Source organism: Trachurus trachurus, assembly GCF_905171665.1.
Source record: "Trachurus trachurus genome assembly, chromosome: 1".
Classification (NCBI taxonomy): Eukaryota; Metazoa; Chordata; class Actinopteri; order Carangiformes; family Carangidae; genus Trachurus; species Trachurus trachurus.
In genome coordinates this window covers 40,321,737-40,349,488 of record NC_139891.1, presented here as the reverse complement: position 1 = coordinate 40,349,488, position 27,752 = coordinate 40,321,737, and the positions used below count along the sequence as shown (strand labels likewise).

The 27,752-nt window shown below is 44.7% G+C and overlaps 1 protein-coding gene across 1 annotated transcript; it reads right to left on the bottom strand.

The window, feature by feature from the left end:
- Positions 1 to 310: 310 nt before the first annotated feature.
- On the bottom strand, positions 311 to 27,752 carry alg13 (ALG13 UDP-N-acetylglucosaminyltransferase subunit; the record flags this gene model as incomplete). Its single annotated transcript, XM_083982982.1, has 25 exons — positions 311 to 650; positions 1,459 to 1,531; positions 2,413 to 2,536; positions 4,021 to 4,061; positions 4,186 to 4,305; positions 5,042 to 5,171; positions 6,015 to 6,083; positions 6,262 to 6,317; positions 6,393 to 6,425; positions 7,369 to 7,513; positions 12,692 to 12,836; positions 16,556 to 16,663; positions 17,837 to 18,128; positions 18,231 to 18,316; positions 19,528 to 19,628; positions 20,554 to 20,618; positions 21,622 to 21,736; positions 21,857 to 21,884; positions 23,143 to 23,308; positions 23,404 to 23,485; positions 23,937 to 24,009; positions 24,104 to 24,150; positions 25,137 to 25,187; positions 25,757 to 25,840; positions 27,633 to 27,752. 25 exons carry the CDS (start codon positions 27,750 to 27,752, stop codon positions 311 to 313), a joined length of 2,694 nt encoding a protein of 897 aa, XP_083839108.1.

Below are 27,752 nucleotides of genomic sequence, written 5' to 3'. Positions count from 1 at the left end.
TGAGAGACGCTGACGGGCGTTCAGATGGCGGGGGGGAGGTAGTGCGTGGCGGCGTGGTGGGGGGGGCGGGGCCGTTCCAAATGAACGTTGAAAACAGGAAGTGCTTGTGCTCGGCTAGCATGCTAACGTGCTAACACAGGAAAACCTCAAAGCCAAATAATTTTTTAACTTAAATCAAAAACTAAATTTTCACTTTTAATAATTTATTTAAATCATAATTTTTATTTTTTATTTTCTCATAACTCTGGATCTACGAGGTTTTCCCGCCGTTAGCTGTATGCTAATGCTAATGAGAGACGCTGACGGGCGTTCAGATGGCGGGGGGGAGGTAGTGCGTGGCGGCGTGGTGGGGGGGCGGCGCCGTGATGTAGCCGACCACGTGGGGGGCGGGGCTAGGGGCGGGGCAGTAGAGCCGGGGGGCGTGGCCTCCGGGCTGCAGCGCCCCCCAGTGGCCGGCGGAGGGGAGGCAGTGGTAGGAGGAGGAGTGGTGGTGGGGGGGGGGCAGGTGGTGGGGGGCGGAGGACAGGTAGGAGGGGGGGGCCGGAGGGGGCGGAGCTTCGTACGGCAGGTGGAGCATCGGGGGAGGGGGCGGGGGCAGGGGCTGCTGCTCCGGGTAGAGGAGCGTGGCGCCGCCGTGGGGGGCGGGGCCGCTGGAGGAGGGGGAGGGGCCTTCCATGGAGGGGGAGGGGCCTGTGGAGGGGGGGGGAGGAGACACAAGTCATGAAGCAACGAGACTGAACATGAAGATGAGTTGATCTGAGTTAGAGCTGTAAAAGAGAGTAAGGACACTTCCATTGACTCCCGTGGTAAGGGTTTAAGGGTTTAAGGGTTTAAGGGTGTAAGGGTGTAAGGGTTTAAGGGTTTAAGGGTTTAAGGGTTTAAGGGTGTAAGGGTGTAAGGGTTTAAGGGTTTAAGGGTTTAAGGGTTTAAGGGTGTAAGGGTTTAAGGGTTTAAGGGTTTAAGGGTGTAAGGGTTTAAGGGTTTAAGGGTTTAAGGGTTTAAGGGTTTAGCGCCCCTAGTGGCAGGATATGGGTATTGCAACAGCGCCCAGAAAACCCATTCACTCCAATGTAAGTGTGTTGCCCACTTGCTGGTAAATTGATGAAAACGGCCGTGTTTTTGTTTTTAGGTGTCTTGGTCATATCAGATTATACTTATAATTTGTTTATTACAAAATGAAGATTGAAACATTCATGTAGACAACTGTTTTTTAAATTATTTTTTACTGGCCTATGTGTTAATGTTTATCTGTAAAGGATCATCAATGATGCTATTAACGTGGGTGATCTATAAATGTCCTTAAATTATTGAAAACACCACACTGCTCATTCACCAACAATGCAGAGATGTCATTCTTGGGCGCTTTTGCAAAACCCATATTCCTCCACCAGGAGGCGCTGCCATTGGACCAATGCTGTCCTTACTCTCTTTTACACTGCTCTACTCTGAGTGAGTCACCGACCGCTGCCGTGTCCGTCCGTCTGTCCATCTCCGGCCCTGGAGGATTCTGGGTAGGACTGGGGGGGGGCACCTGGAGGGGGGGGGACCATTATCATTATCTATCGATGATGATCTAATTAACCAAATGACCAAATAACTGTCCCTCTTCTGAGTAAATTAACCCTCAGATGACCCTTCAGCCTTTTTCAATTTTTACCCCTGGACAAAAATTTCAAATTATTAGTCCAGGCAAAATAGCGTTTTCCGACAGACTAATTGTAACAGAATGTTTTTCACCATACATGATTTCTATGAGGTGTCCAGAACAACATACTAAAAGTCCTAAGAAATCCTAGTTGGGGAAATATGTTTAATTCTCATCAATCCAACATTGATTTACTGTATAAAGTCTATGGTGCCAATACAATACACCCCAATGGGGCTATTTTTTTCCTTTACTGCTACCACAATGAAACTTTACACAATGAAAGTATCCATGAAATGTAACATTTTTTGTATTACAAGTTTCTTTGAAAATGAATTTGAATATGCAAATGAGCAATACACTAATGGAATATGCCCAAAATACACCTGAATAGGCTTATTTTCTTCCTTTACTCCTACCACAATCACACAATAAAATTTTACATGAAAATTTCTGTATTTCAAGTTTCTTTGAAAATTAATTTTAAATACGTAAATGAGCTCAACATTAATTGACTTATGGTCAAGAAGACACAAAGCCGCAAGCAGCAACAGGGGCCAAATAACTAACACATTCATGTCCATTACTTACTTTTATTTGCTCTTGTTTTTAACTCTGTTTTTAGTGTTTGTTTTTATTCTGTTTTGTCTTTATGTAAAGCACATTGAGTTTCATTGGTATGAAATGCGCTATATAAATAAAGATGCCTTGCCTTGGTCACAACGTGTAGACCTGCAGGAGCCAATCAGAGGCTGCGTAGCTCTTACCGTGCAGCGGCTCCTGGCTCAGGTAGGAGGGGTAGTGCTGGTAGGTGTAGGGGGCCTCCGGTGAGGAGGGGGGGGGGTAGGTCTGCTGCTGCTGCTGCTGCTGCCAGCAGCTCTGATGGTACCACTGTGGGGGGTCAAAGGTTAAACATGCTGCTGTCTGACTTCCTGTTTACACACTATGGCTGTGTCCGAAATCCCCCCCTACTCACTATATCGTGACCAGGCCATGTTGTAGTGGTGTCTGAATGTTTAGTGATTATTAATGTTCACTATATAGTGACTGAATCTATCCCACAATTCACCGCCAAATGTAGTGAACATCCAATGGATGGAAGCTATCCCATCATGCATTGCGGTCATGGATGGCCGTTACCACAGCGGCCCAGAGCGACCGGTGTAGCTACCAAATAAATGCAGTAGTGACCGGTGTAGCTACCAAATAAATGCAGTAGTGACCGGTGTAGCTACCAAATAAATGCAGTAGTGACCGGTGTAGCTACCAAATAAATGAAGTAGTGACCGGTGTAGCTACCAAATAAATGAAGTAGTGACCGGTGTAGCTACCAAATAAATGAAGTAGTGACCGGTGTAGCTACCAAATAACTGCAGTAGTGACCGGTGTAGCTACCAAATAAATGCAGTAGTGACCGGTGTAGCTACCAAATAAATGCAGTAGTGACCGGTGTAGCTACCAAATAAATGCAGTAGTGACCGGTGTAGCTACCAAATAACTGCAGTAGTGACCGGTGTAGCTACCAAATAAATGCAGTAGTGACCGGTGTAGCTACCAAATAACTGCAGTAGTGACCGGTGTAGCTACCAAATAACTGCAGTAGTGACCGGTGTAGCTACCAAATAACTGCAGTAGTGACCGGTGTAGCTACCAAATAAATGCAGTAGTGACCGGTGTAGCTACCAAATAAATGAAGTAGTGACCGGTGTAGCTACCAAATAAATGCAGTAGTGACCGGTGTAGCTACCAAATAAATGAAGTAGAGACGTAGTAGAGACGTAATACGTAATTAACTGCGGCGGAGTAGTGTCTGAAAGTGTTTTTTTATTTGACCAGTGAGTCACTATATTGAATTCACTATATAGTGAGTAGGGAGGAGGGAGGAGGGAGGAGGGAGGAGGGAGGGGTTTAGGACACAACCTATGTATGCCAATGACTCTACTATTTATACGTCCGCAAATACACCTGCTAAACTAACTAAAACTTTAAATGAGGAATTATATTTAACAGAAAAATGGATGAGAAGGAATAAATTAGTTCTAAACAAAGGAAGAACAAAGTGTATTGTTTTTGGTACAAGATATTCATTAAAGGAGGATGCTGTGCTCCATAATGTTGGCTGCAGTGCCTTTCTTTGTTTTTGTCTTTACAACTGTCTTTTGAGCAAGTGTCTTTGTGTTCTCGTAGTCTAGACTGAGTGTCTATGTCAGTGTATTATGAATTGTGTTGTGAGATTGTTTCTCTGTCTTGTGTTGAGATGTTTGTGTGTGTGTGTGTGTGTAATGTATTTTAATATGTATGTCAACGTATTAATGAAAATATGTATTGTATTATAATAAGAGTAATGGGAGTCTTTAATAAACATAAACACTCACCTGGACGCCCAAGTTGAAGTAATACTGGAGCACTCTGCAGTCTACACACACACACACACACACACACACACACACACACACACACACACACACGGTTACACAGGGGTCAGGGGGCGGGGCTAGCAGCAGCTCGACCAGACAGACAGCTGGGTGTTGACCTCTGACCTCGGGGCAGGTCGCTGCCGTTGGGGTCGTAGGAGTAAGGGGGCGGAGCCACCACGGTGCAGAGCGGCTCCCCGAGCTCGTTGACCAACCAGGAGGAGGAGGCCGGCACCGTCATGGCAACTGGAGACAAGATCAGGATGTTATCATCACTACATTTTAACTCCTGGTTTTTATTTTCAAAATGACTGAACAGATCAACTCAACTCAAACTACAACAACATTCAGGCCAAAGAAGCTTCATGAACAGGTCGTCCCCAAAGGAGGTTAAATAGAAAGCAACTGGACTTAGTTATTTGTCCAGGAAGACGTTTCACCTTCATCCAAGAGGCTTCATCAGTTCATGTAGCATCAGTCGTTTAAGTGACTGTCTTTGGTGGAAAGTTGGTTTCAACCTGTGACTCCAACGACTGTCGTTATAACAACATAGGGCACTAACGAAGTCCAAACCAACTTTCCACCAAAGACAGTCACTTAAACGACTGTCGTTGGCACTTGGAGCACAAAGGGAACCAGTGACATCATCAGCCTTGTGAACGCCCACACAAGAGGTTAAATACCTGGGTCTCTACACCAGATAGTTGGACCAGTCCCAGCCTGGTCAGATGCTACATGAACTGATGAAGGTGAAACGTCTTCTAGACAAATAACTAAGTCCAGTTGCTTTACATTTAACCTCCTTTGAAATACTATGACCTGGACAAATGAGAATATTCACAGGATTACTGAACAGGTTTTAATCAGACTGAAGATGTAACTGTGTGTGTGTGTGTGTGTGTGTGTGTGTGTGTGTGTGTGTGTGTGTGTGTGTGTGTGTGTGTGTGTGTGTGTGTGTGTGTGTATGTGTGTGTGTGCGTACCTGAGCGTGGCTGTGTGTGTACCGGTGGGGGCATGTGAGCAGCTGCAGGTACGTGTGATGAAGGAGAGGAGGGGGAGGAGGAGGAGGAGGAGGAAGGTGAAGAGGAGATGACGGCCAACGGCTTCACCACCTGAAACACACAGAGAATCAAAGCCTGTTGACTGCGTGTGTGTTAGGGATGTCGCGATTTCTTGTTTTCACTATTAATCGTGGTATTAAACCCCACAATTAATTAATCGTAAAGGTTCCTAAATACCGTCACTTTCACAAAAATTTGATGTTGGAACCTCATTGGCAGATGTTGCACTAAAATAAAGGTAAATGCTCAGATACTGGTCCATTTATCTAACATAACATTGAATTGGTAGGAATTTAAATATTAGTGTCATTTTTAATAATAAAAAAAAAGCAAAATAAACACAAACATTTGGTATAGATGACAATTTATGACCTGAATATTTCAAACATTTCCCCTGGGGGGTTAATAATAATTCGTCATATATATTAATAGATACTTGAAATATTTTGTGTAAACAATGAGTAATGTAATTATATTTTATTTTAATGTCTATTTAACAGGGACGATACATACAACATTGCCACAGAAAAAGGAAAATGCGATGCATAAAGACGTCTAGCTTCAGCTAACGGTCAGTCTCTGTCCCTGCTCAGGCCTTAGAATAGGAGAAAATATACTGAATACTATGCAATAATACAAATACAGTGGATAATACACGCTGTAGTACATTTGAGTAGCGTAGTTGAGTAGTACTTTTGACTATATTTGATTTTACACATTAATAGTGTTGTAAAATTTATTGATGCATAATAATCGTAACACCGTGATTATTCCTCTGACAATAATCGCACCAAGAAAATCTATAATGGTGAAGTCACTAGTGTGTGCGTGTGTGTGTGTGTTTCTGTGTGTGTGTGTGTTTCTGTGTGTGTGTGTGTGTGTGTGTGTGTGTACCTGCTGTGTGTAGTTGTAGTTCAGGTCTGGTCTCGGTGGAGAGTCGGCCGCTCCTACTTCCTGTTCGTCCTTTCACAATAAGAGAAAACAAAATGACTTCATCTCTGACGTCACCGATCACCTGACCGTTACCTGTGTGTCGACCATGACGACCGCCGTCACCATGGTAACGACGAGCAGCAGCAGCAGCAGCAGCAAACAGACAACAGAACATGAGTTTTTACCCAGAATGCACCAGGTGAGTTACCTGGTTGGGGGCGGGGTCAGTGGAGCCGTAGACGCTCGAGGTCTGGTAGCTCTGATCTGAAACAGGCAGAGTCACAGTCACCAGATGCTGTCGCCATGGAGACGCTTCCTGCTGCAGCCGGCGCCACTCACCCCGGGTGTAGACGAACTCCTCCGTATACTCACCTGAGACACACAGGAAGCACCACAATAAGACCAACAACTCCTCCAGAATAAAAGCCTGCTGGTCCAAAATTTCAGTTTTTTACAACCTGGACCTTATTTCTATCATAAACTCTGATCATTTCCTCCCCCAGATAACTTTGGTGTCATTACAAGTGGTTGTGATGAAATGAGCTCCAGCCGAGAGGCGCGTATATCCGTATAATGGAGTCTACAGGGCAGCAGAATGCAGCCTCTAAATAACACATTATCTGCAGAGAAACTCCTTCATTTCACCAAGATTTAGTTGTGATAGGCTAGTGCTATTCCCCTCTGAGTCCGGGGTTAGCTGTTATCAACATCCGGGGTCTGTAGGTTGACCTGCTGACCTCTCACCTGGATGATGTCATCTCTGAGCGCCGCGCGGCTCATTCTGATAATAATCATTCTGCTTCGGCGTTCGGGTCCATTTTTATCTCAACTAGCCGGAGCTTTAGTGAGTCCAGGTTGAGGAGAGGAAGCCTGTGGAAGCTGAACTTCATCCAGCTGCTCATTTTGTTCTGACAAGTCAGAAACACGCAGAAACCAACCGTAGCATTAGCGCTAGCAACAAGCTCAGAGATGACATCATCCAGGTCAGAGGTCAGTAGGTCAACCTACAGACCCCGGATGTTGATAACAGCTAACCCCGGACTCAGAGGGGAATAGCACTAGCCTATCAGAACTAAATATTGGTGAAATGAAGGAGTTTCTCTGCAGATAATGTGTTATTTAGAGGCTGCATTGCGCTGCCCCATGTTCTCGCATTATACGGATATACTCCACTGGGGCTAATTTAGTCAAAACGACTTGTAATGACACCAAAGTTATCTGGCTGAGGAAATGATCGTATTTTATGCTAGAAATAAGGTCCAGATTGTAAAAAACGGAAATTATCCTTTAAAAGCCTGATTGGTCGGTGACTCACCCTGGTCCTCCACGGTGCTGGTGTCCTCCTGCTCCTCCTCCGAGGACACGGGGGTGTTTCCAGGTGGGGGGACGGGGGGGAGGGGCCTGTAGGAGGAGCCGGGGGGCGGGGCATTGATGCTGGGGGGAGGGGCCACAGCCTGACCCTGTTACCATGGAAACACCTGTATCAACAACTGTATCACCTACAGAACATCTGGTGGACTTTAGCTGACACTTCAACTACCTTCAACTGACACTTCAACTACCTTCAACTACCTTCAACTACCTTCAACTGACACTTCAACTACCTTCAGCTGACACTTCAACTACCTTCAACTGACACTTCAACTACCTTCAACTGACACTTCAACTACCTTCAACTACCTTCAACTGACACTTCAACTACCTTCAGCTGACTCTTCAACTACCTTCAACTGACACTTCAACTACCTTCAACTGACACTTCAACTACCTTCAACTGACACTTCAACTACCTTCAACTACCTTCAACTGACACTTCAACTACCTTCAGCTGACTCTTCAACTACCTTCAACTGACACTTCAACTACCTTCAACTACCTTCAACTACCTTCAACTGACACTTCAACTACCTTCAGCTGACGCTTCAACTACCTTCAACTACCTTCAGCTGACACTTCAACTACCTTCAACTGACACTTCAACTACCTTCAACTGACACTTCAACTACCTTCAACTACCTTCAACTGACACTTCAACTACCTTCAGCTGACGCTTCAACTACCTTCAACTGACACTTCAACTACCTTCAGCTGACGCTTCAACTACCTTCAACTGACACTTCAACTACCTTCAGCTGACACTTCAACTACCTTCAGCTGACACTTCAACTACCTTCAACTGACACTTCAACTACCTTCAACTGACACTTCAACTACCTTCAACTACCTTCAACTACCTTCAACTGACACTTCAACTACCTTCAGCTGACACTTCAACTACCTTCAACTGACACTTCAACTACCTTCAGCTGACGCTTCAACTACCTTCAACTGACACTTCAACTACCTTCAACTACCTTCAACTACCTTCAACTGACACTTCAACTACCTTCAGCTGACGCTTCAACTACCTTCAACTACCTTCAGCTGACACTTCAACTACCTTCAACTGACACTTCAACTACCTTCAACTGACACTTCAACTACCTTCAACTACCTTCAACTGACACTTCAACTACCTTCAGCTGACGCTTCAACTACCTTCAACTGACACTTCAACTACCTTCAGCTGACGCTTCAACTACCTTCAACTGACACTTCAACTACCTTCAACTACCTTCAACTACCTTCAACTGACACTTCAACTACCTTCAGCTGACACTTCAACTACCTTCAGCTGACACTTCAACTACCTTCAACTGACACTTCAACTACCTTCAACTACCTTCAACTACCTTCAACTGACACTTCAACTACCTTCAGCTGACGCTTCAACTACCTTCAACTGACACTTCAACTACCTTCAACTACCTTCAACTGACACTTCAACTACCTTCAGCTGACACTTCAACTACCTTCAACTGACACTTCAACTACCTTCAACTGACACTTCAACTACCTTCAACTACCTTCAACTGACACTTCAACTACCTTCAGCTGACTCTTCAACTACCTTCAACTGACACTTCAACTACCTTCAGCTGACACTTCAACTACCTTCAACTGACACTTCAACTACCTTCAACTGACACTTCAACTACCTTCAGCTGACACTTCAACTACCTTCAACTGACACTTCAACTACCTTCAACTGACACTTCAACTACCTTCAACTACCTTCAACTACCTTCAACTACCTTCAACTGACACTTCAACTACCTTCAACTACCTTCAACTACCTTCAGCTGACACTTCAACTACCTTCAACTGACTCTTCAACTACCTTCAACTGACACTTCAACTACCTTCAACTACCTTCAACTACCTTCAACTGACACTTCAACTACCTTCAGCTGACACTTCAACTACCTTCAACTGACACTTCAACTACCTTCAACTGACACTTCAACTACCTTCAACTACCTTCAACTACCTTCAACTGACACTTCAACTACCTTCAGCTGACTCTTCAACTACCTTCAGCTGACACTTCAACTACCTTCAACTGACACTTCAACTACCTTCAACTGACACTTCAACTACCTTCAGCTGACACTTCAACTACCTTCAACTGACACTTTAACTACCTTCAACTGACACTTCAACTACCTTCAACTGACACTTCAACCACCTTCAACTACCTTCAACTACCTTCAGCTGACACTTCAACTACCTTCAACTGACACTTCAACTACCTTCAACTGACACTTCAACTACCTTCAACTACCTTCAACTGACACTTCAACTACCTTCAGCTGACTCTTCAACTACCTTCAGCTGACACTTCAACTACCTTCAACTGACACTTCAACTACCTTCAACTGACACTTCAACTACCTTCAACTACCTTCAACTACCTTCAACTGACTCTTCAACTACCTTCAACTACCTTCAACTACCTTCAACTGACACTTCAACTACCTTCAACTACCTTCAACTACCTTCAACTGACACTTCAACTACCTTCAGCTGACGCTTCAACTACCTTCAACTGACACTTCAACTACCTTCAACTACCTTCAACTGACACTTCAACTACCTTCAGCTGACACTTCAACTACCTTCAACTGACACTTCAACTACCTTCAACTGACACTTCAACTACCTTCAACTGACTCTTCAACTACCTTCAACTACCTTCAACTACCTTCAACTGACTCTTCAACTACCTTCAGCTGACGCTTCAACTACCTTCAACTGACACTTCAACTACCTTCAACTACCTTCAACTGACACTTCAACTACCTTCAACTGACACTTCAACTACCTTCAACTACCTTCAACTACCTTCAACTGACTCTTCAACTACCTTCAGCTGACGCTTCAACTACCTTCAACTGACACTTCAACTACCTTCAACTGACACTTCAACTACCTTCAGCTGACGCTTCAACTACCTTCAACTACCTTCAGCTGACACTTCAACTACCTTCAGCTGACGCTTCAACTACCTTCAACTGACACTTCAACTACCTTCAACTACCTTCAACTGACACTTCAACTACCTTCAGCTGACGCTTCAACTACCTTCAACTACCTTCAACTGACACTTCAACTACCTTCAACTGACACTTCAACTACCTTCAACTACCTTCAGCTGACGCTTCAACTAACCAACTACCTTCAACTACCTTCAACTGACACTTCAACTACCTTCAGCTGACGCTTCAACTAACCAACTACCTTCAACTACCTTCAACTGACACTTCAACTACCTTCAGCTGACGCTTCAACTACCTTCAACTGACACTTCAACTACCTTCAACTACCTTCAGCTGACGCTTCAACTAACCAACTACCTTCAACTACCTTCAACTGACACTTCAACTACCTTCAGCTGACGCTTCAACTAACCAACTACCTTCAACTGACACTTCAACTACCTTCAGCTGACGCTTCAACTACCTTCAGCTGACGCTTCAACTAACCAACTACCTTCAACTACCTTCAACTGACACTTCAACTACCTTCAGCTGACGCTTCAACTACCTTCAACTGACACTTCAACTACCTTCAGCTGACGCTTCAACTACCTTCAACTGACACTTCAACTACCTTCAGCTGACGCTTCAACTACCTTCAGCTGACGCTTCAACTAACCAACTACCTTCAACTGACACTTCAACTACCTTCAGCTGACGCTTCAACTACCTTCAGCTGACGCTTCAACTAACCAACTACCTTCAACTGACACTTCAACTACCTTCAGCTAACACTTCAGCTACCTTCAACTGACTGAGAACACCTAGGCTGTGTTTTAAATCATCCACTCCCTCCCTCTCCACTACATCATGTAGACGATGTAGGGAACGACGGGAGGAGAATTCGGACACTACACAGTCATTTTCTGAACGTGGTTGCGTCAGCTGACGCGCCAAGAATCATGTAAACAAACCATGGATGTATGAAACAAACCAGACACATAAAAATAAAATAAGAAAAACCGACACTTGTGGGAACATTTGAGGATGTGATTCTGTGTGGTTGTGTTTCTCAGACAATAAACTGTTGAAATATCGTTAGTTTGGTTTGGTCGACTACTGTTGTGGCTATAGACCCTTTCAGAGAGTATAAACAAAGACAGGTGTTACCAAGGATACTAATTAAGGCTCCATTCAATTTAGTGTAGCAGAGCGTTTTCTAATGAGCCACACCTGTCTTTGTTTATAGAGAGCCTAAGCGGAAGCAGGAAGTAACGGTCACCATGGGACCTCAACTCTGAAAAACTCACCATTCAAATGAACGGGACTGAAAGTTTTATTTCGTGATCCGTTTGAATTGTGCCATGAGAAAAAAATATGTCCTCTACCTGTTTAAAACATCACGTTTCATCCCGAGAAATCAGCAGTTTGTTGTAAAGCTATTGTAGAATAAAATTCAGAAGAATCTGTAAGCAGAAAGACTACAAGTCGCGTAGGTGACGTCACACACCACATGCCGCCCTTTCCCGTGTCAGTTGGTGACGTATTTTCTGTGGGACACAGATCTGTAGTCCATGGAGCGGTCTTTACACAAAATACATTCTTCTGTTGCCGTTTTACGATAAACGGCTGATTTCTCTTCATGAAACGTGATGTTTTAAACAGGTAGAGGACATATTTTTTTCTCATGGCGCAATTCAATCGGATCACGAAATAAAATTTTCAGTCTCATTCATTTGAATGGCGAGTTTTTCAGAGTTGAGGTCCCATGGCGCCGTTACTTCCTGCTTCCGCTTAGGCTCTCTATACTCTCTGAAAGGGTCTATTAGCTTAGCTCGTTAGCTGTGGCTATTAGCTTATCTCGTTAGCTGGTACTTCCTCCATATTCTACTACAGTTTCTTTATTAGACTGATTTAATGCTGCCTGTTATTGTTGGGATGCTGCTGCCCAACTCCTGCTGCTCAGGCAAACGGAGCCAAGGCAAATACGTCTGAGGAGTTTACTGCTAAATAACCTAAAGAAATCCTAGCTAACATGCTAATTAGCTTGCTGCTCTTCTTCTCTGGCAAAACACGACCGCATTGCATTGTGGGATACATACGGGAGTAGAAAGTAGTGTACATCGCTTGTTCACTCAATTTTGCGGTGGGTGTTTTGCAGTGCACTACATAGTGGATGAAATTAAGAACGGAGAATTCGAACAACACTACAAAATGGAGAACACACTATAGATGATAGGAGGAGATTTACAACGCAGCCCTAGAGAAGTTGTTCTTCACCGGCATCGGGGGGAAGACGGCGTCCCCGGCCTCGTCCAGCTGGTAGTAGGCGATGGCGGCGTCGAGGTCAGGAGGCTCCTCCCCCGTGTCCGGCGTGAAGCTGAACTCCTTGTTGAGGGCGGCGACCAGCTGCCGGCGGCTCCGCCTGAACCAATCACAACCACAGGACTGTCTGACACTCACTTCCTCCTCACCGGCTTGACCAATAGAGAGAGAGCCTCAGAGGAAGCAGGAAGTAACGCTCGCCATGCCACCGCCGTTCTAATAAAAACCTCCACGTCAAAGTTTTATTTCTGTTCTGATTGAACCGTGTCATGATAAAACTCTCTGACCTCTGACCTCTACCTGTATAAAACATCAAGAGCATCTATTGGCTGCTCTCTACTGGCTGCTCTCTATTGGCTGCTCTCTACTGGCTGCTCTCTATTGGCTGCTCTCTACTGGCTGCTCTCTATTGGCTGCTCTCTATTGATAGCTTTCACTGACGTCACTTCCCAGGGACCTGGCGGTCAAAAAGCAACATTCCAAAGTGGCCCCGCAATGGACTTTCTATGGACAAACAACCGAGTAATGACTTAAATCGTCTGTCAGCGGCCGAGAAAGAAAGATATAAAAACAACTTTGAAGTTTTGGGCACTTGTGACCCATATTCAACACCAGCTGCTGTATACGAGCTGTTTAAAATGACCAGTTCCCTGCCGAAGCTCCAGTTGGACGATGTTTATTACCTGGTGGAGAATCCATCATCCTCCACCGCTTGCAACCAATACCTCCGGTGTTATGGCTCAACTGGTTTCTGATTAAAGCCCCCATTTTGTAGTTTTTTTTTTTATCTTAAAATAATGTTTCTGAACTCATTGAAGTGGTAGAAATGTACCTGTAACTTTCCTGTGTGGGAACACCGTCCTGGTACCGCAGCTCCGCTGAGCTCCACAGCTGAGCTCCAGCCCACTAAGCCCAGGCTCCCTGCTCCCTCTCACCCACAAACCAGAGCCCTTAGCTGGGCTGCACGGTGACCAGCTGCCCCCCCTTTACCCTCCGGAGCTTTACGCACCGCTACCTGACCGCTACCGACGGCAACGATGACAGCGGTCCGATAGCAGCAGGACCGGCGGCGGCGGCGGCGATGGTAACCCGGCGGGACCGCCGCCACCGGACACGGCAACAGCACCGCCCGCGGCGGCAGCGACACGGTAACGGGGGTCGGGACCGACCGCGGCGCGGCGAGGAGGATGACCGGTGTTGTTTAGCGTATTTTCAGAGTGTTTTCCATTAGTTCGTAACTTTAACATGACAGGCTTTGTCATAGTGTGCAGTGTTGTGCAGACTAGTGAGAGTAGTGTGGCGCTGACTGACTGTAGATTGGCGGAACAGGTTCACTCACAGACGCATATTGGCTGCAGTAACATGTGAACTGCGGCTTTATTTGTGAATTTGTGACAAATCTGCGGACGGAAGTGCAGCACAGCTGTTGTTCGGTACGGTAACCAGTTAAATCAGACACCAGTTGGGCCATAACACCGGTATTTTTGAAGCAGCAGGGAGCAGTGTGTGTTTTTCTGCCTTGTCCTAATCCGCGGACAGCGGGGAAGTGGATTGTTTTGACCGCCAGGGGGGCGTTCCATACGGGCCGTGACGTCACATGAAAGCTATCAATTGGCTGCTCTCTACTGGCTGCTCTCTATTGGCTGCTCTATATTGGCCGCTCTCTAGGGGCTGCTCTCTATTGGCTGCTCTATATTGGCCGCTCTCTATTGGCTGCTCTCTATTGGCTGCTCTCTACTGGCTGCTCTCTACTGGCTGCTCTATTGGCTGCTCTCTATTGGCTGCTCTATTGGCTGCTCTCTATTGGCTGCTCTATATTGGCCGCTCTCTAGGGGCTGCTCTCTATTGGCTGCTCTATATTGGCCGCTCTCTATTGGCTGCTCTCTATTGGCTGCTCTCTACTGGCTGCTCTCTACTGGCTGCTCTATTGGCTGCTCTCTATTGGCTGCTCTATTGGCTGCTCTATTGGCTGCTCTCTATTGGCTGCTCTCTATTGGCTGCTCTCCATTGGCTGCTCTATTGGCTGCTCTCTATTGGCTGCTCTATTGGCTGCTCTCTATTGGCTGCTCTCTATTGGCTGCTCTATTGGCTGCTCTCTACTGGCTGCTCTCAATTGGCTCCTTTCTATTGGCCACTCTATATTGGCCGCTCTCTACTGGCTGCTCTCTATTGGCTCCTTTCTATTGGCCACTCTATATTGGCCGCTCTCTATTGGCTGCTCTCAATTGGCTGCTCCCTATTGGCTCCTTTCTATTGGCCACTCTATATTGGCCGCTCTCTATTGGCTGCTCTCTATTGGCTGCTCTATTGGTCGCTCTCTATTGGCCGCTCTCTATTGGCTGCTCTCTATTGGCTGCTCTATTGGTCGCTCTCTATTGGCCGCTCTCTATTGGCTGCTCTCTATTGGCTGCGCTATTGGCCGCTCTCTATTGGCCGCTCTCTATTGGCTGCTCTCTATTGGCTGCTCTCTATTGGCTGCTCTATTGGCTGCTCTCTATTGGCTGCTCTATTGGCTGCTCTCTACTGGCCGCTCTCTATTGGCCGCTCTCTACTGGCTGCTCTCTACTGGCTGCTCTCTATTGGCTCCCCTCTATTGGCTGCTCTACTGCCTGCTCTCTATCGGCTGCTCTATATTGGCTCCTCTCTATTGGCTGCTCTATTGGCTGACCTCTATTGGCTGCTCCCTACTGGCTGCTCCCTATTGGCTGCTCTATATTGGCTGCGCTATTGGCCGCTCTATTAGCCGCTCTATATTGGCCGCTCTCTATTGGCCGCTCTCTATTGGCCGCTCTCTATTGGCTGCTCTATTAGCTGCTCTATTAGCTGCTCTCTATTGGCTGCTCTCTATTGGCTGCTCCCTATTGGCTGCTCTCTATTGGCTGCTCCCTATTGGCTGCTCTCTATTGGCTGCTCCCTATTGGCTGCTCTCTATTGGCTGCTCCCTATTGGCTGCTCTCTATTGGCTGCTCTCTATTGGCTGCTCTATTGGCCGCTCTCTACTGGCCGCTCTCTATTGGCCGCTCTCTATTGGCCGCTCTCTATTGGCCGCTCTCTATTGGCTGCTCTATTAGCTGCTCTCTATTGGCTGCTCTCTATTGGCTGCTCTCTACTGGCTGCTCTCTATTGGCTGCTCTCTATTGGCTGCTCCCTACTGGCTGCTCCCTATTGGCTGCTCTATATTGGCTGCTCTATATTGGCTGCTCCCTATTGGCTGCTCTCTATTGGCTGCTCTCTATTGGCTGCTCTCTATTGGCTGCTCTATATTGGCCGCTCTCTATTGGCTGCGCTATTGGCCGCTCTATATTGGCCGCTCTCTACTGGCTGCTCTCTATTGGCTGCTCCCTATTGGCTCCTTTCTATTGGCCACTCTATATTGGCCGCTCTCTATTGGCTGCTCTCTATTGGCTGCGCTATTGGCCGCTCTATATTGGCCGCTCTCTATTGGCTGCTCTATTGGTCGCTCTCTATTGGCCGCTCTCTATTGGCTGCTCTATTAGCTGCTCCCTATTGGCTGCTCTCTATTGGTTGCTCTCTACTGGCCGCTCTCTACTGGCCGCTCTCTATTGGCCGCTCTCTATTGGCCGCTCTCTACTGGCTGCTCTCTATTGGCTGCTCTCTATTGGCTCCCCTCTATTGGCTGCTCTACTGCCTGCTCTCTATTGGCTGCTCTCTATTGGCTCCCCTCTATTGGCTGCTCTACTGCCTGCTCTCTATTGGCTGCTCTCTATTGGCTGCTCTCTATTGGCTACTTCCTGTTTCCTCTGAGTCGCTCTATTCTCAGTGATGATCAATGATGATGATGATGATAATGACGGTTACCGTGACCTGAAGGCGTAGTTCTCGTAGTCATGGTAATATCTTCTTCCAGGGTGATAATAGGTCAGCTGTGGACCAATCAGGTGACGGTTCACGAAACGGGTGGAGCTTCTGACCACAATCCATGACACACACACAGACACACACACACAGACAGACACACACACAGAGGAGAGCTCCTTAGCATCAGTGTGTCAGATGAGGTCAACGCCTCCACATGCTGGATAGTGTGTATCATGGTGCTCTGAGGTTTATTACAAACTGTGGAGCTCTAACTCATCATTGTGTTTTATACAGTAAAGTAAACAGGCCATCTTTATATGTGCACAGGCTTGACCGTTGGTATGTGCTGATTTACAAGGCCGTTCTTCAGATGATTCCATCTTATTTATCATCCCTTCTAATCTTGACTAACAGTCTCTACAGTCTGCGCTCTCAGGACTTTTGTCATTTTACTGTTCCTAAGGTGAGAACAGAAATGAGGAAGAAAGCTTTTAGATTCTCTGCTCCGAGAACATGGAGCAGTTTGCAGTCAGAGCTCAAACTCCAAAGTCTAGTTTCTCTGAATGTATTCAAGTCCATGATAAATCCCATCACATCCAGGCTTCAGGAGCTCTGCAAATGTTTGACTAATCTTGTAAATTCTTTTAACTAATTTTGAAAATTAAATTGTTGTCCAGGCAGGCTTTTGAAATCGTAAATTACAGCTTCAAGTCACAACTTACGACTTTGTAGCGTTCCAGGCAACCCACTCGTGTTTCTCCGACCTGTTTTACCTGTAAAAGTCACTATAACGGCCACTCGTAACTTCTGACCCGTGAACTCGTACCAGATCGAACTGGTACCACTTCACAGGTCGGAAAAACACGAGTTACGAATTGCCTTGAACGCCCCATAACAGTCCTCGTCCCTACGTCACCACATTCACTCGCATCCCTTGGCTGCACACACAGAGAGGACCGCCCCTTTATCCAATGAGGAGAGAGAACGGCATAAAGGTTGTAGGATACAAGGAAAGTTTTCTCCTGGGCTCAGAGCAGAGCAGAGTGACTGACAGACCCGTGTTTCAGACCAAACACTCTATAGAAGTGGTTGCTGTCGTAAGATACAACTATTTAAGACTTAGATTAACACAAATATTCAGCTTACTTCTGCTTTAATTAATGTGACTATGTGTTGAAACTATGTGCTGTCATTCTTGGATCTCAATGGGACAAACCTGGTTAAATAAAGGTTATAATTATAAAAGGTCATGTGATGTCGCGTGGTGGGCGGCGGTCCCACCTGGGCGCTCCGTAGCGGGGGGGTCGGGCCGGGGGGCCGGCGTGGTGGTGGTGGTGGTGGTGGTGCGGGGGGGGGTAGGGGTCGTAGGTCAGCGCTCCGGGGGAGGGGGGAGGGGGGGGGCGGGGGTGGCCGGCCGGCTGGAAGCGGGGGGGCAGGCTGCTGGAGGGGGCGGGGCCTCCGTAGGAGGAGGGAGGGGCCACCATCAGTAGCTCCGCCCCCTTCACGCCGCTGCTGCCCCGAGACTTCCTGAAGTAACGGTGGCGATGATGTCGCTGTCCACGGATGTCCGAGTCTGGAGGAGGAGAGAGGAGGAGGTGAGGGGGAGGAGGAGGAGAAAAGAGGAGGAGAAGAGGAGGAGAGGAAGGAGAGGAAGAGGAGCAAGAGGTGAACAGACCCAGATCTCCTTTCCTGGCAGGAGCAGCGACGTTCCAGGCAGGAACTGGATTCACCGGCTTCAGGTCGGTCAGAGGAACCAGGTGTCTGAGGACAGAGAACAGAGGTCAGAGGTCAGAGCAAAGACAGGTTAGAAACCAATACAGCTTCCTGTATACATGTCACATGGGCTTCTCCGTGACTCCGCCCCCTTCAGGAGACTAACAAACCATGATTCCGCCCCTTTTAGGAGACCAACAAAACTGTGACTCCGCCCCTTTTAGGAGACTAACAAACCATGACTCCGCCCCCTTTAGGAGACTAACAAAACGGTGACTCCGCCCCTTTTAGGAGACCAACAAAACTGTGACTCCGCCCCTTTTAGGAGACTAACAAACCATGACTCCGCCCCCTTTAGGAGACTAACAAAACGGTGACTCCGCCCCTTTTAGGAGACTAACAAACCATGACTCCGCCCCCTTTAGGAGACTAACAAAACTGTGACTCCGCCCCTTTTAGGAGACTAACAAAACTGTGACTTCGCCCCTTTTAGGAGACCAACTCCGCCCCTTCAGGAGACTAACAAATCCATGACTCCGCCCCCTTTAGGAGACTAACAAAACGGTGACTCCGCCCCTTTTAGGAGACTAACAAACCATGACTCCGCCCCCTTTAGGAGACTAACAAAACTGTGACTCCACCCCTTTAGGAGACTAACAAAACTATGACTCCGCCCCTTTTAGGAGACTAACAAAACTGTGACTCCGCCCCTTTTAGGAGACTAACAAAACTGTGACTCCGCCCCTTTTAGGAGACCAACTCCGCCCCTTCAGGAGACTAACAAAACCGTGACTCTGCCCCCTTTAGGAGACTAACAAAACCGTGACTCCGCCCCTTTTAGGAGACTAACAAAACCATGACTCCGCCCCTTTTAGGAGACTAACAAAACCGTGACTCCGCCCCCTTTAGGAGACTAACAAAACTGTGACTCCGCCCCTTTTAGGAGACTAACAAAACTGTGACTCCGCCCCCTTTAGGAGACTAACAAAACTGTGACTCCGCCCCTTTTAGGAGACTAACAAAACCGTGACTCCGCCCCTTTTAGGAGACTAACAAAACTGTGACTCCGCCCCCTTTAGGAGACTAACAAAACCGTGACTCCGCCCCTTTTAGGAGACCAACTCCGCCCCCTTTAGGATACTAACAAAACTGTGACCCCGCCCCTTTTAGACTGAAGTCACAATGTAGGGAGGAGGAGGGAAAGAGTTCAGACAGAGTCAAAGGTCAGAGGGGTCCTGAGGTCAAAGTTAGTCAGTTACTTCTCTCCCAGCTCCTCGATGAAGACGGTGACGGCTGCTGAGTGAGTTCCTACTTCCTGGATGAAGGCGTTATAGTACTTCCCCTTTGGCTCCAGACGTACCTGAACACACACACACAGACAGATGGACACACACACATAGACAGACAGACAGACAGACAGACACACAGACAGACGCACACACACACACACACACACACACACACAGACGCACACACAGAGACACAGTAACAAGGACGTAACCCGCACGTAACCCGCAGGCGGCCATCTTGTTCATTATAAACTCTTCATAACTCTGTGAAACTTTGTCCGTATATATATATATATATTACTGTAACTATTTGCGTAATGTAACTTGAGTGTTACTTTGATAGAAAAGTACATGGTGTAAATGGTTGGTGATAGTACCTAGGTATCAGCATCGTAGCTGCGTTTCTGTCCTTCATAACAAACAGAACATGAACCAGAGGCTTAAAGCTCTGAGGGAGCGACTGAGCCAAGATGGCGGCCGTGTGAAGACGCCTCTGTGTCATTGGACGTAGATATATATACTGACTAGATGCCGCGTTTCCAGGCAGCTCTACTGAGTGGAATACGTCAACGCGGCGGCCATCTTGGTCTACTTCCTGCATTAGAGGACTATCAACCATTAACATCACCACAACTCACTGAATATTCAACCAAGTTTCAAGCCGTTTGGTTTATTATAAATGTCAGACCTATATATTCATGATACAACAATTAAAAAATATATATATTAAAGATGCACTTCCATACTCAGACACACACCCACATGCATCAATACACTGAAACATGTTCTACAGGGTCTGACTGGTCTGACTGCTGGTCAGACGTTTATATGTCTATGGTCAGAAACCCCTCACCAAGATGGCCGCCGTGTTGACGTACGCTGAGAAGCAGAAGGCGCCATCTAGTCAGTATATATCTATATCTATGGTGATTGGTCAGCAGCAGCAGCAGCGTCTTCCTATAGAGATCTACATGCTGGTCCAGGTGTTGTTCTCACCTGACACTTGTCTCCCAGGTAATACTGCCTCCCTGCAAACACCATGTAGTCTGTCTTCTGCATCTCTGTCAGAGCACAGAGAGGACCGCTGTTAGTGACATCATCTCAGTGACCTCATGGTGATGTCATCCGTCATAACAGTTACACTGACTGTGTTTACTTGTACTTCAGTACCCCGGTTTTAATCTGGTTTTTTAAGTAGGCTATCCCGTTTTTGTGTTTGTGCATGTAAACACCATTTCCTGATTCCAGAAATCGGGATAAGCTCATATCACGATTGATTTTTCTGCCTGGAGAACTCCGAGAGAAACCAGGATACTGGAGCATGTAAACACAGTACCCCGATATCTGAAAGCTGCTCAGCCAGCTGACGTAACCGTTACCATAGATACGTTACGTAACAAAATGGCGGCGACAACAAGAGCGCATTTCTGGAGCAACAAGGAGACTATTAAGTTTTAATATGTTTCCATGTGAGAAAGTAACTGTTTAGATCCCAAATCTACGGCCAGTTGATCCAAACGACGGCTGTTTAGAAAAGGAAGGGTGCTCTTGCGCTTCAGCCGGGTAGATCGGTGCTCTCAGACAGGACCAGCAGGTAGGAAGGTGTACTTGGGTCACTTCACGAAGACTGAACCCAAAGAAACGACTGGAGCACTCGATACATGCTTGTGTTGTGCACCTGTATTGTTATTAAATATCTGCATGTATCGAGTGCTCCAGTCGTTTCTTTGGGTTCAGTCTTCGTGAAGTGACCCAAGGACGGCTGTTTAGAAGTTTGCTCCAATGTTTTTCAGAGAAGTGAAGCTCTGCAGCGACCGGGACATCACAGAGGCAGCAGCCGGTCTGCAGAGCTGCTCGGCCGGCCAACCTCCGTCCTCATCCCGGGGGAGAAAACCATCGCTAATTAACTTACCCGCAGGTTTTTAGAGGTTTACCACCGGCTGGTTAAATTATTTCTAGGAGATAAATGTTGGTCTCAGTGATGAAATCTAACAGCTGTATCAGTAGCATTAGTTAGTTTGGTGTGTGTGTGTGTGTGTGTGTGTGTGTGTGTGTGTGTGTTACCCTTGCAGGTGTCCTGCCACACGTCAAACTCCAGGTTCCTGTAGACGTCTCCGTCCAGAGACTTCATCACCTTGTAGGTCAGAGACAGTCTGGAGGGGGGCGGGGCTTCAGCAGGCTAAAGCACACACACACGGTCAGTACATACACACACACACACACACGGTCAGTACATACACACACAAACACACACAGACATACACACACACACACTCACACTCACACAGGTGTCATCTACCTCAGCTCCACCCGTCTCCCCCTCCTCCCTGTGAGAGGAAACAAACAATTGACACAAATTAGACCACGGACCCCCATTGGACAACATTTTGAAGCAAACACCAGAAATACACAAATAATCAATCAATCAATCAATTTATTTATTTCGGGCATGTCAATTTAAATCATCATCATCACACTTCATCTTAGTTCAATAATACAATGCACATGGCCGAAAGGGAAAGCGGGAGAAGCAAAAGCTTATCTAGTCCCGCCCCCATTACCCACAGAATAAAATCTTTATCATAATCTTTTCTCCTTTTTTTTTTTTTTTTTTTTTTTTAACATTCTTTTACTTATGACATTTTGACATAATATGTTACGGCATTAGTAGTATATAGATCATATCATAGTCTTTTCTTTTCTTTTTGCTTTTTTCTGTTTTTTTACATTTTGATATAACATATTTTACTTATGACATTCGATATAACATGTTGGCAACAGGTAGTAAGCAGAGCTGAAGTCTAGCTCTAGACAGTACAGTACATAGATTACGTGTGTGTTTGCACATGTGTCCATATTTGTCCGTCATGAGTGAACAACAGTCTCATCTTGTAGCCTGGCATGTCACAAAGTCATAATCAATGTACGTTTAAATTAGGCGTACATTTTTGAAAGATTATAGAGAAATTTCTGGAAAAAAGTGGTACAATTTCTCCAAAAAAGTTGAAACATTTCTAGAAAAAAGTGGTAAAAATTCTCACAAAAAAAACAAAAAAAAAAGTTTAATACTTTTTTGAAAAAAAGTGGTAAAATTTTAGAAACATTTGGTTTTAGAAAAATCTGGTAAAATTTCTCAGAAAAAGTGGTAAAAAAAAAAAAAAAAAGTTTTAAAAATTTTAGATGATAAAATTTGTCAAAGAAATTCTAGGAAAAGTGGTAAAATAAAAAATGTAATAAAAAAAAAGTGGTAAAAGTGGTAAAAGTAAAAATAGCCTAGTATATAGTAGTAAATAATAAAACGTTTTGTCAACTAGGGCTGGGACGATGCGCTTTTCTCCCGATTCGATTCTTCTACGATTTTTTGGATGGCGATTCGATTTAAATTGCGATTCTACGATATTGCTGATTCTCTCGATTTTTAGTCTTTAGCATTTTTAACATTTATCAAAACCTGGACTCTCTGTATGTAAAAAAGGCGTACCTGTGTGTGTGTGTGTACCTGTGTGTGTGTACCTGTGTGTGTGTGTGTGTACCTGTGTGTGTACCTGTGTGTGTGTGTGTGTGTGTGTGTGTGTGTGTACCTACCTGTGTCCTCGGTCGTCCGGTGTGTCGTAGCCGATGTCGATGTCGCTGCACACCGACGGGCTGTTTCTATAGCGACGGCCGCCGACCCTGAAGGTCTCCATGGCCTGACAGAGCTCCGCCTCCTCCACGCCGAACACACGCGTGTAGAGCAGCTCGTACAGGAGAGCTGCACGCACACACACACACACACACAGAGACTCTGAGTGTAGAGCAGACACACACACAGAGCCTCCGACGGACCAATCAGGACGCAGCACTCACACTGACACACGGCGGCCGAGGCGGGGTAGCTCCGCGGGTAGACGATGTCATAGTGACCGTTGATGGAGCAACACAGCATCACCTTGGCAACACAACACAACACAGTCAGTCAGTGCCGGCCAATCACATCACGGGCTTACCAACCGACCAATCAGAGAGCAGCACACTGCAAAAACTCTTAAACATCTTAGCAAGAATATTTGTCTTATTTCTAGTCAAAACTAATCTCATTCTACTTAAAATCAGACTCATCACATAAAAAGCAGCTTGTTTTTAGACACTTTTTACTTCTTTCAAGCAGATTTTCACTTGAAATAAGTAGAAAAATCTGATAGTGGAGCAAGTTTTTCTTTCTTATTACAAACACAAAAAACTTTTTTCTACTTATTTCAAGTGAAAATTAGTTTGAAACAAGTGAAAATGATCTAAAAACAAGTTCATTTTTAGGTGATGAGTCTTATTTTAAGTGGAAAGAGATTAGTTTTGACTAGAAATGAGACAAATATTCTTGGAAGCCTGTTTGTTTCCTTCACCTTGTCCACGAAGTCGTCCTCTGAGATGACGGTGGCCGGTTTCCCCGGGTAACGGTAAATCAGGAAACAACGCCTGCACACACACACACACACACACAGAGACAGTGGTAACCAAGGTAACGTCCACCCAGCTGATGGCGGTTGGGCGTGTGCGTGCGGCCTCTCACCTGTAGAGTTGACTCAGAGCCTTGATCTCCACCTGACCCACCGTCTCCTGCAAACACAACACCTGTTAGTCAACCTGTTAAAGGAACAGTTCACCAGAAAATGAAATGTTTTTAGAAAAAAAGTGGTAAAATTTTAGAAATTTTTGTTTTTAGAAAAATCTGGTAAAATTTCTCAGAAAAAGTGGTAAAAAAAAAAAATTAAAAAAAGGTTTAGAAATTCTAGAAGAAACTGGTCAAATTTGTCAAAGAAATTCTAGGAAAAGTGGTAAAAAAAAAAAATTAAAAAAAGGTTTAGAAATTCTAGAAGAAACTGGTCAAATTTGTCAAAGAAATTCTAGGAAAAGTGGTAAAAAAAAAAATCTAAAAAAAAAAGTAGAACAGAAAAATTGAGAAGAGACTGATAAAATTAGGAAAAAGTGGTACAATTTCAACAAAAAAAAGAAAGAAAAATATTTAAACAATTAAAAAAAGTGAAAAAATTCTAGAAAAAAAGTGGTAAAATTTTGCAATTTTTTTTTTTTTTTAATCTGGTAAAATTGCTCAGAAAAAGTGGTAACATTTCTAAAAAGAAAAAAAAATGAAATTCAGCCTCATGATGATGAATACTGTGGAGTAGTATTTTATTCCTCAACGGTCATCTTGAGACCACGGACCTCCATTGGACAAAATGTTGAAGCAGTCACCAGAAATATTTGTTCTGAGACTGAAGAACGTTACTTTTTTAGTCAATGTATTGTAGTATATTGTAGTACATTCAAATATTGTAGGGAAATTAATGTGGAACAATTTCTCCAAAAACTGTAAAAAAAAAAAGTGGTTAAAAAAAATTCTAGAAAAAAGTAGTAACATTTCTCAAAAAAAATTTTTTTTAATTTCTAGAAAAAAAAAATAGGTTTGAGGAACAAAAAACTACTGCAGAGTATTCATCAGCATGAGGGGGAGGCAATGATGACTGCATTTCATTTTTTTGGTGAACTATTCCTTTAAACACCTGTCAATCACCCGTCACCTGAGAGGTCAGAGGTCAGCTCACCTTGGGGTCTTCCAGACGCTCCAGGTATTTCTCAAAGGAGCCTTCAACAAACTGCAACAGAGACAGAGCTCAGACTGAGTGTGTGTGTGTGTGTGTGTGTGTGTGTGTGTGTGTGTGTGTGTGTGTGTGTGTGTGTGTGTGTGTGTGTGTCAAGCCATTTTAACATTTAACAGCCAGACTGGACGTGTTGCAGATCTCTGTAATTCAGTTGTGTATGGGGTTTGTCATTACAGATATCTACAGTTCAGTTGCAGATATCCACTAGGTGAATTACAGATATCTGTAACTGAGTTACCACTAGTACTAATTCTAGTTCTAGATATCTTTAATTCACCTCAATTACAGATATCTACATGTCCCTGTTCAGATATCTGTAATTAAGTTTTGACTAGGAGAAATGACGTTGGTAAAACTGAATTACAGAGATCTGGAATAAATAAAAAAATCCAACTATTGAAAATGTAGTTAGGACCAGTCAGAAAGACGTTGTTGGTATCTACAATGTTAATTCTGGAGAGTCAAACTTAGCTTTTAAATGTTAAATCCTCTGTCCATAGTGTGTGTGTGTGTGTATTGGAGGCGGAGACGTGACGTGTGGTGACGTCGTCATGGCGACTCACCGGCTCGAAGCTGCTCCTATTGGCTCTCATGTGGTTGGCGCAGTCCTGGCGGATCCTCTGGTGGTAGTGCTGCGAGTAGTACAACTACACACACACACACACACAGAGTACTCAACACCAGTACAAATACTACTCTGTTACAAGTAAAAGTAGCTCAGTCCACATGTTACTGCAGTAAGAGTAAACAAGTAGGGGAGACCGGGGCTGGTTGCCACAGCACTCTGGCATCATTTATGTGAGAATATTCAAAGCACCAGCATTAAATGAAAGGTTAAGGTGTCGGCTTTAACTAAACACATTTCAGTGTCCACAGTTACATTCTAAAATCTATTTATTTATGAATAAAATCATACTGCGCACTTGTGCCAACCAGCCCCGACACGGGGTTGGTTGGCACACTTCATGGGGTTGGTTGGCACACTGTAAAAATGAATGGATGAAGCAACCAATATAATAATAAATTGTAAATGTAATTCTAATATATTCAAATTTAAGAAGATAGCATGTATATGCATGCATATATTTGCATGTGTAACACTAAAACATTTAGGCGTTTAAGCATTTAAGGCCACGAACAAGATAACACGTACACAGAACATTAAACAGTAAATTATTTGAGCTTTTTATTTTTCTAAAGAGAAAATATTCAATGAACATAGAATTTATTCTTAAATATAGCATATCACCTCTTTGTATTTTTATTTATTTCCATCTCACTGTGTTTTAGATTTGCTGTGTGGGGTGGAAGCAGATTATTTACATTAAGGCCTCTATAGAATCACTGCTGTGTGGCCCATTTCACTGCAGAAGTCATGTGCCCATTTCTTCACTCAGTGCACTGTTGTATGAAATCATGTTTTATCACATTTAATATATGTATAGTGCATGTTGGGGTTGGTTTGTGTGAGCCAACCAACCCCGAACCAAAACCATTAAACAAACACAGAGATAAACAAGAGTAAAAGTAATTAGGCCACTACATCGTAAAAGTAATTAATTGCCAGAAGTAACTAGTGCTTTACTTAAAAAAAAAAAAAAAGCTCAAATATTAAAAAAAGTAATGAGTTATAGTTACTAGTTAGGCTACTTTCCACAAAAAGTAGCACCAGAGTTAGTAACTGAATTACTAAATCATAAAAGTAACTAATTACCAAGAAAAGTAACTAGTTACTTTGCTCAAATATGACAAATCACATTACTTTTAAAAAGTAGTAGTTACTTTCCCCAAAACTCGAGAATAGTCGAGTTGGTAACTGAATTACTACATCGTAAGAGTAACTAATACCCAGGAAAAGTAACTATTACTGTCCACCACTGCACACACACACCCACAGCCAGCCGGTCGGTCTCCATGGCAACCGCCCCTCACCTGCTCTGACTATGACAAACCACGTTACTTTTAAAGAGTAGTGAGTTATAGTTAGGCTACTAGTTACTTTACCCAAAAAAGTTGTCGAGTTGGTAACTGAATTACTACATCATAAAAGTAACTAATTACCAGGAAAAGTAACTAGTAGGTACGTCACTTTAAAAAAAAATAAAATGCTCAAATATGTCAAATCACGTTACTTTTAAAGTAATGAGTTATAGTTACTGGTTACTTTACACAAAAGAGTAACAACATTACTACATCTTAAAAGGAACTAATTACCAGGAAAAGTAACTTTAAAAAAAAAAAAAAAAAAGGTAAAATATGACAAATTACGTTACTTTTAAAAGTAGTAGTTACTTCACCCCAAAACTCGAGAAAAGTCGAGTTGGTAACTGAATTACTACATCGTAAAAGTAACTAATACCCAGGAAAAGTAACTATTACTGCTCCACCACCACCCAGCTGGTCTGTCTCCATGGCAACAGCCCCTCAGCATGACCTCACCTGCTCGGACACCGCCCTGAAGAGGCTGGAGGCGTCTCGCGCCACCATCTTGCGGTACAGACCGACGCTGGACAGGAACTCGTCCATGTTGATGAAGTATTTCTTCAGGCCTTTCTGCAT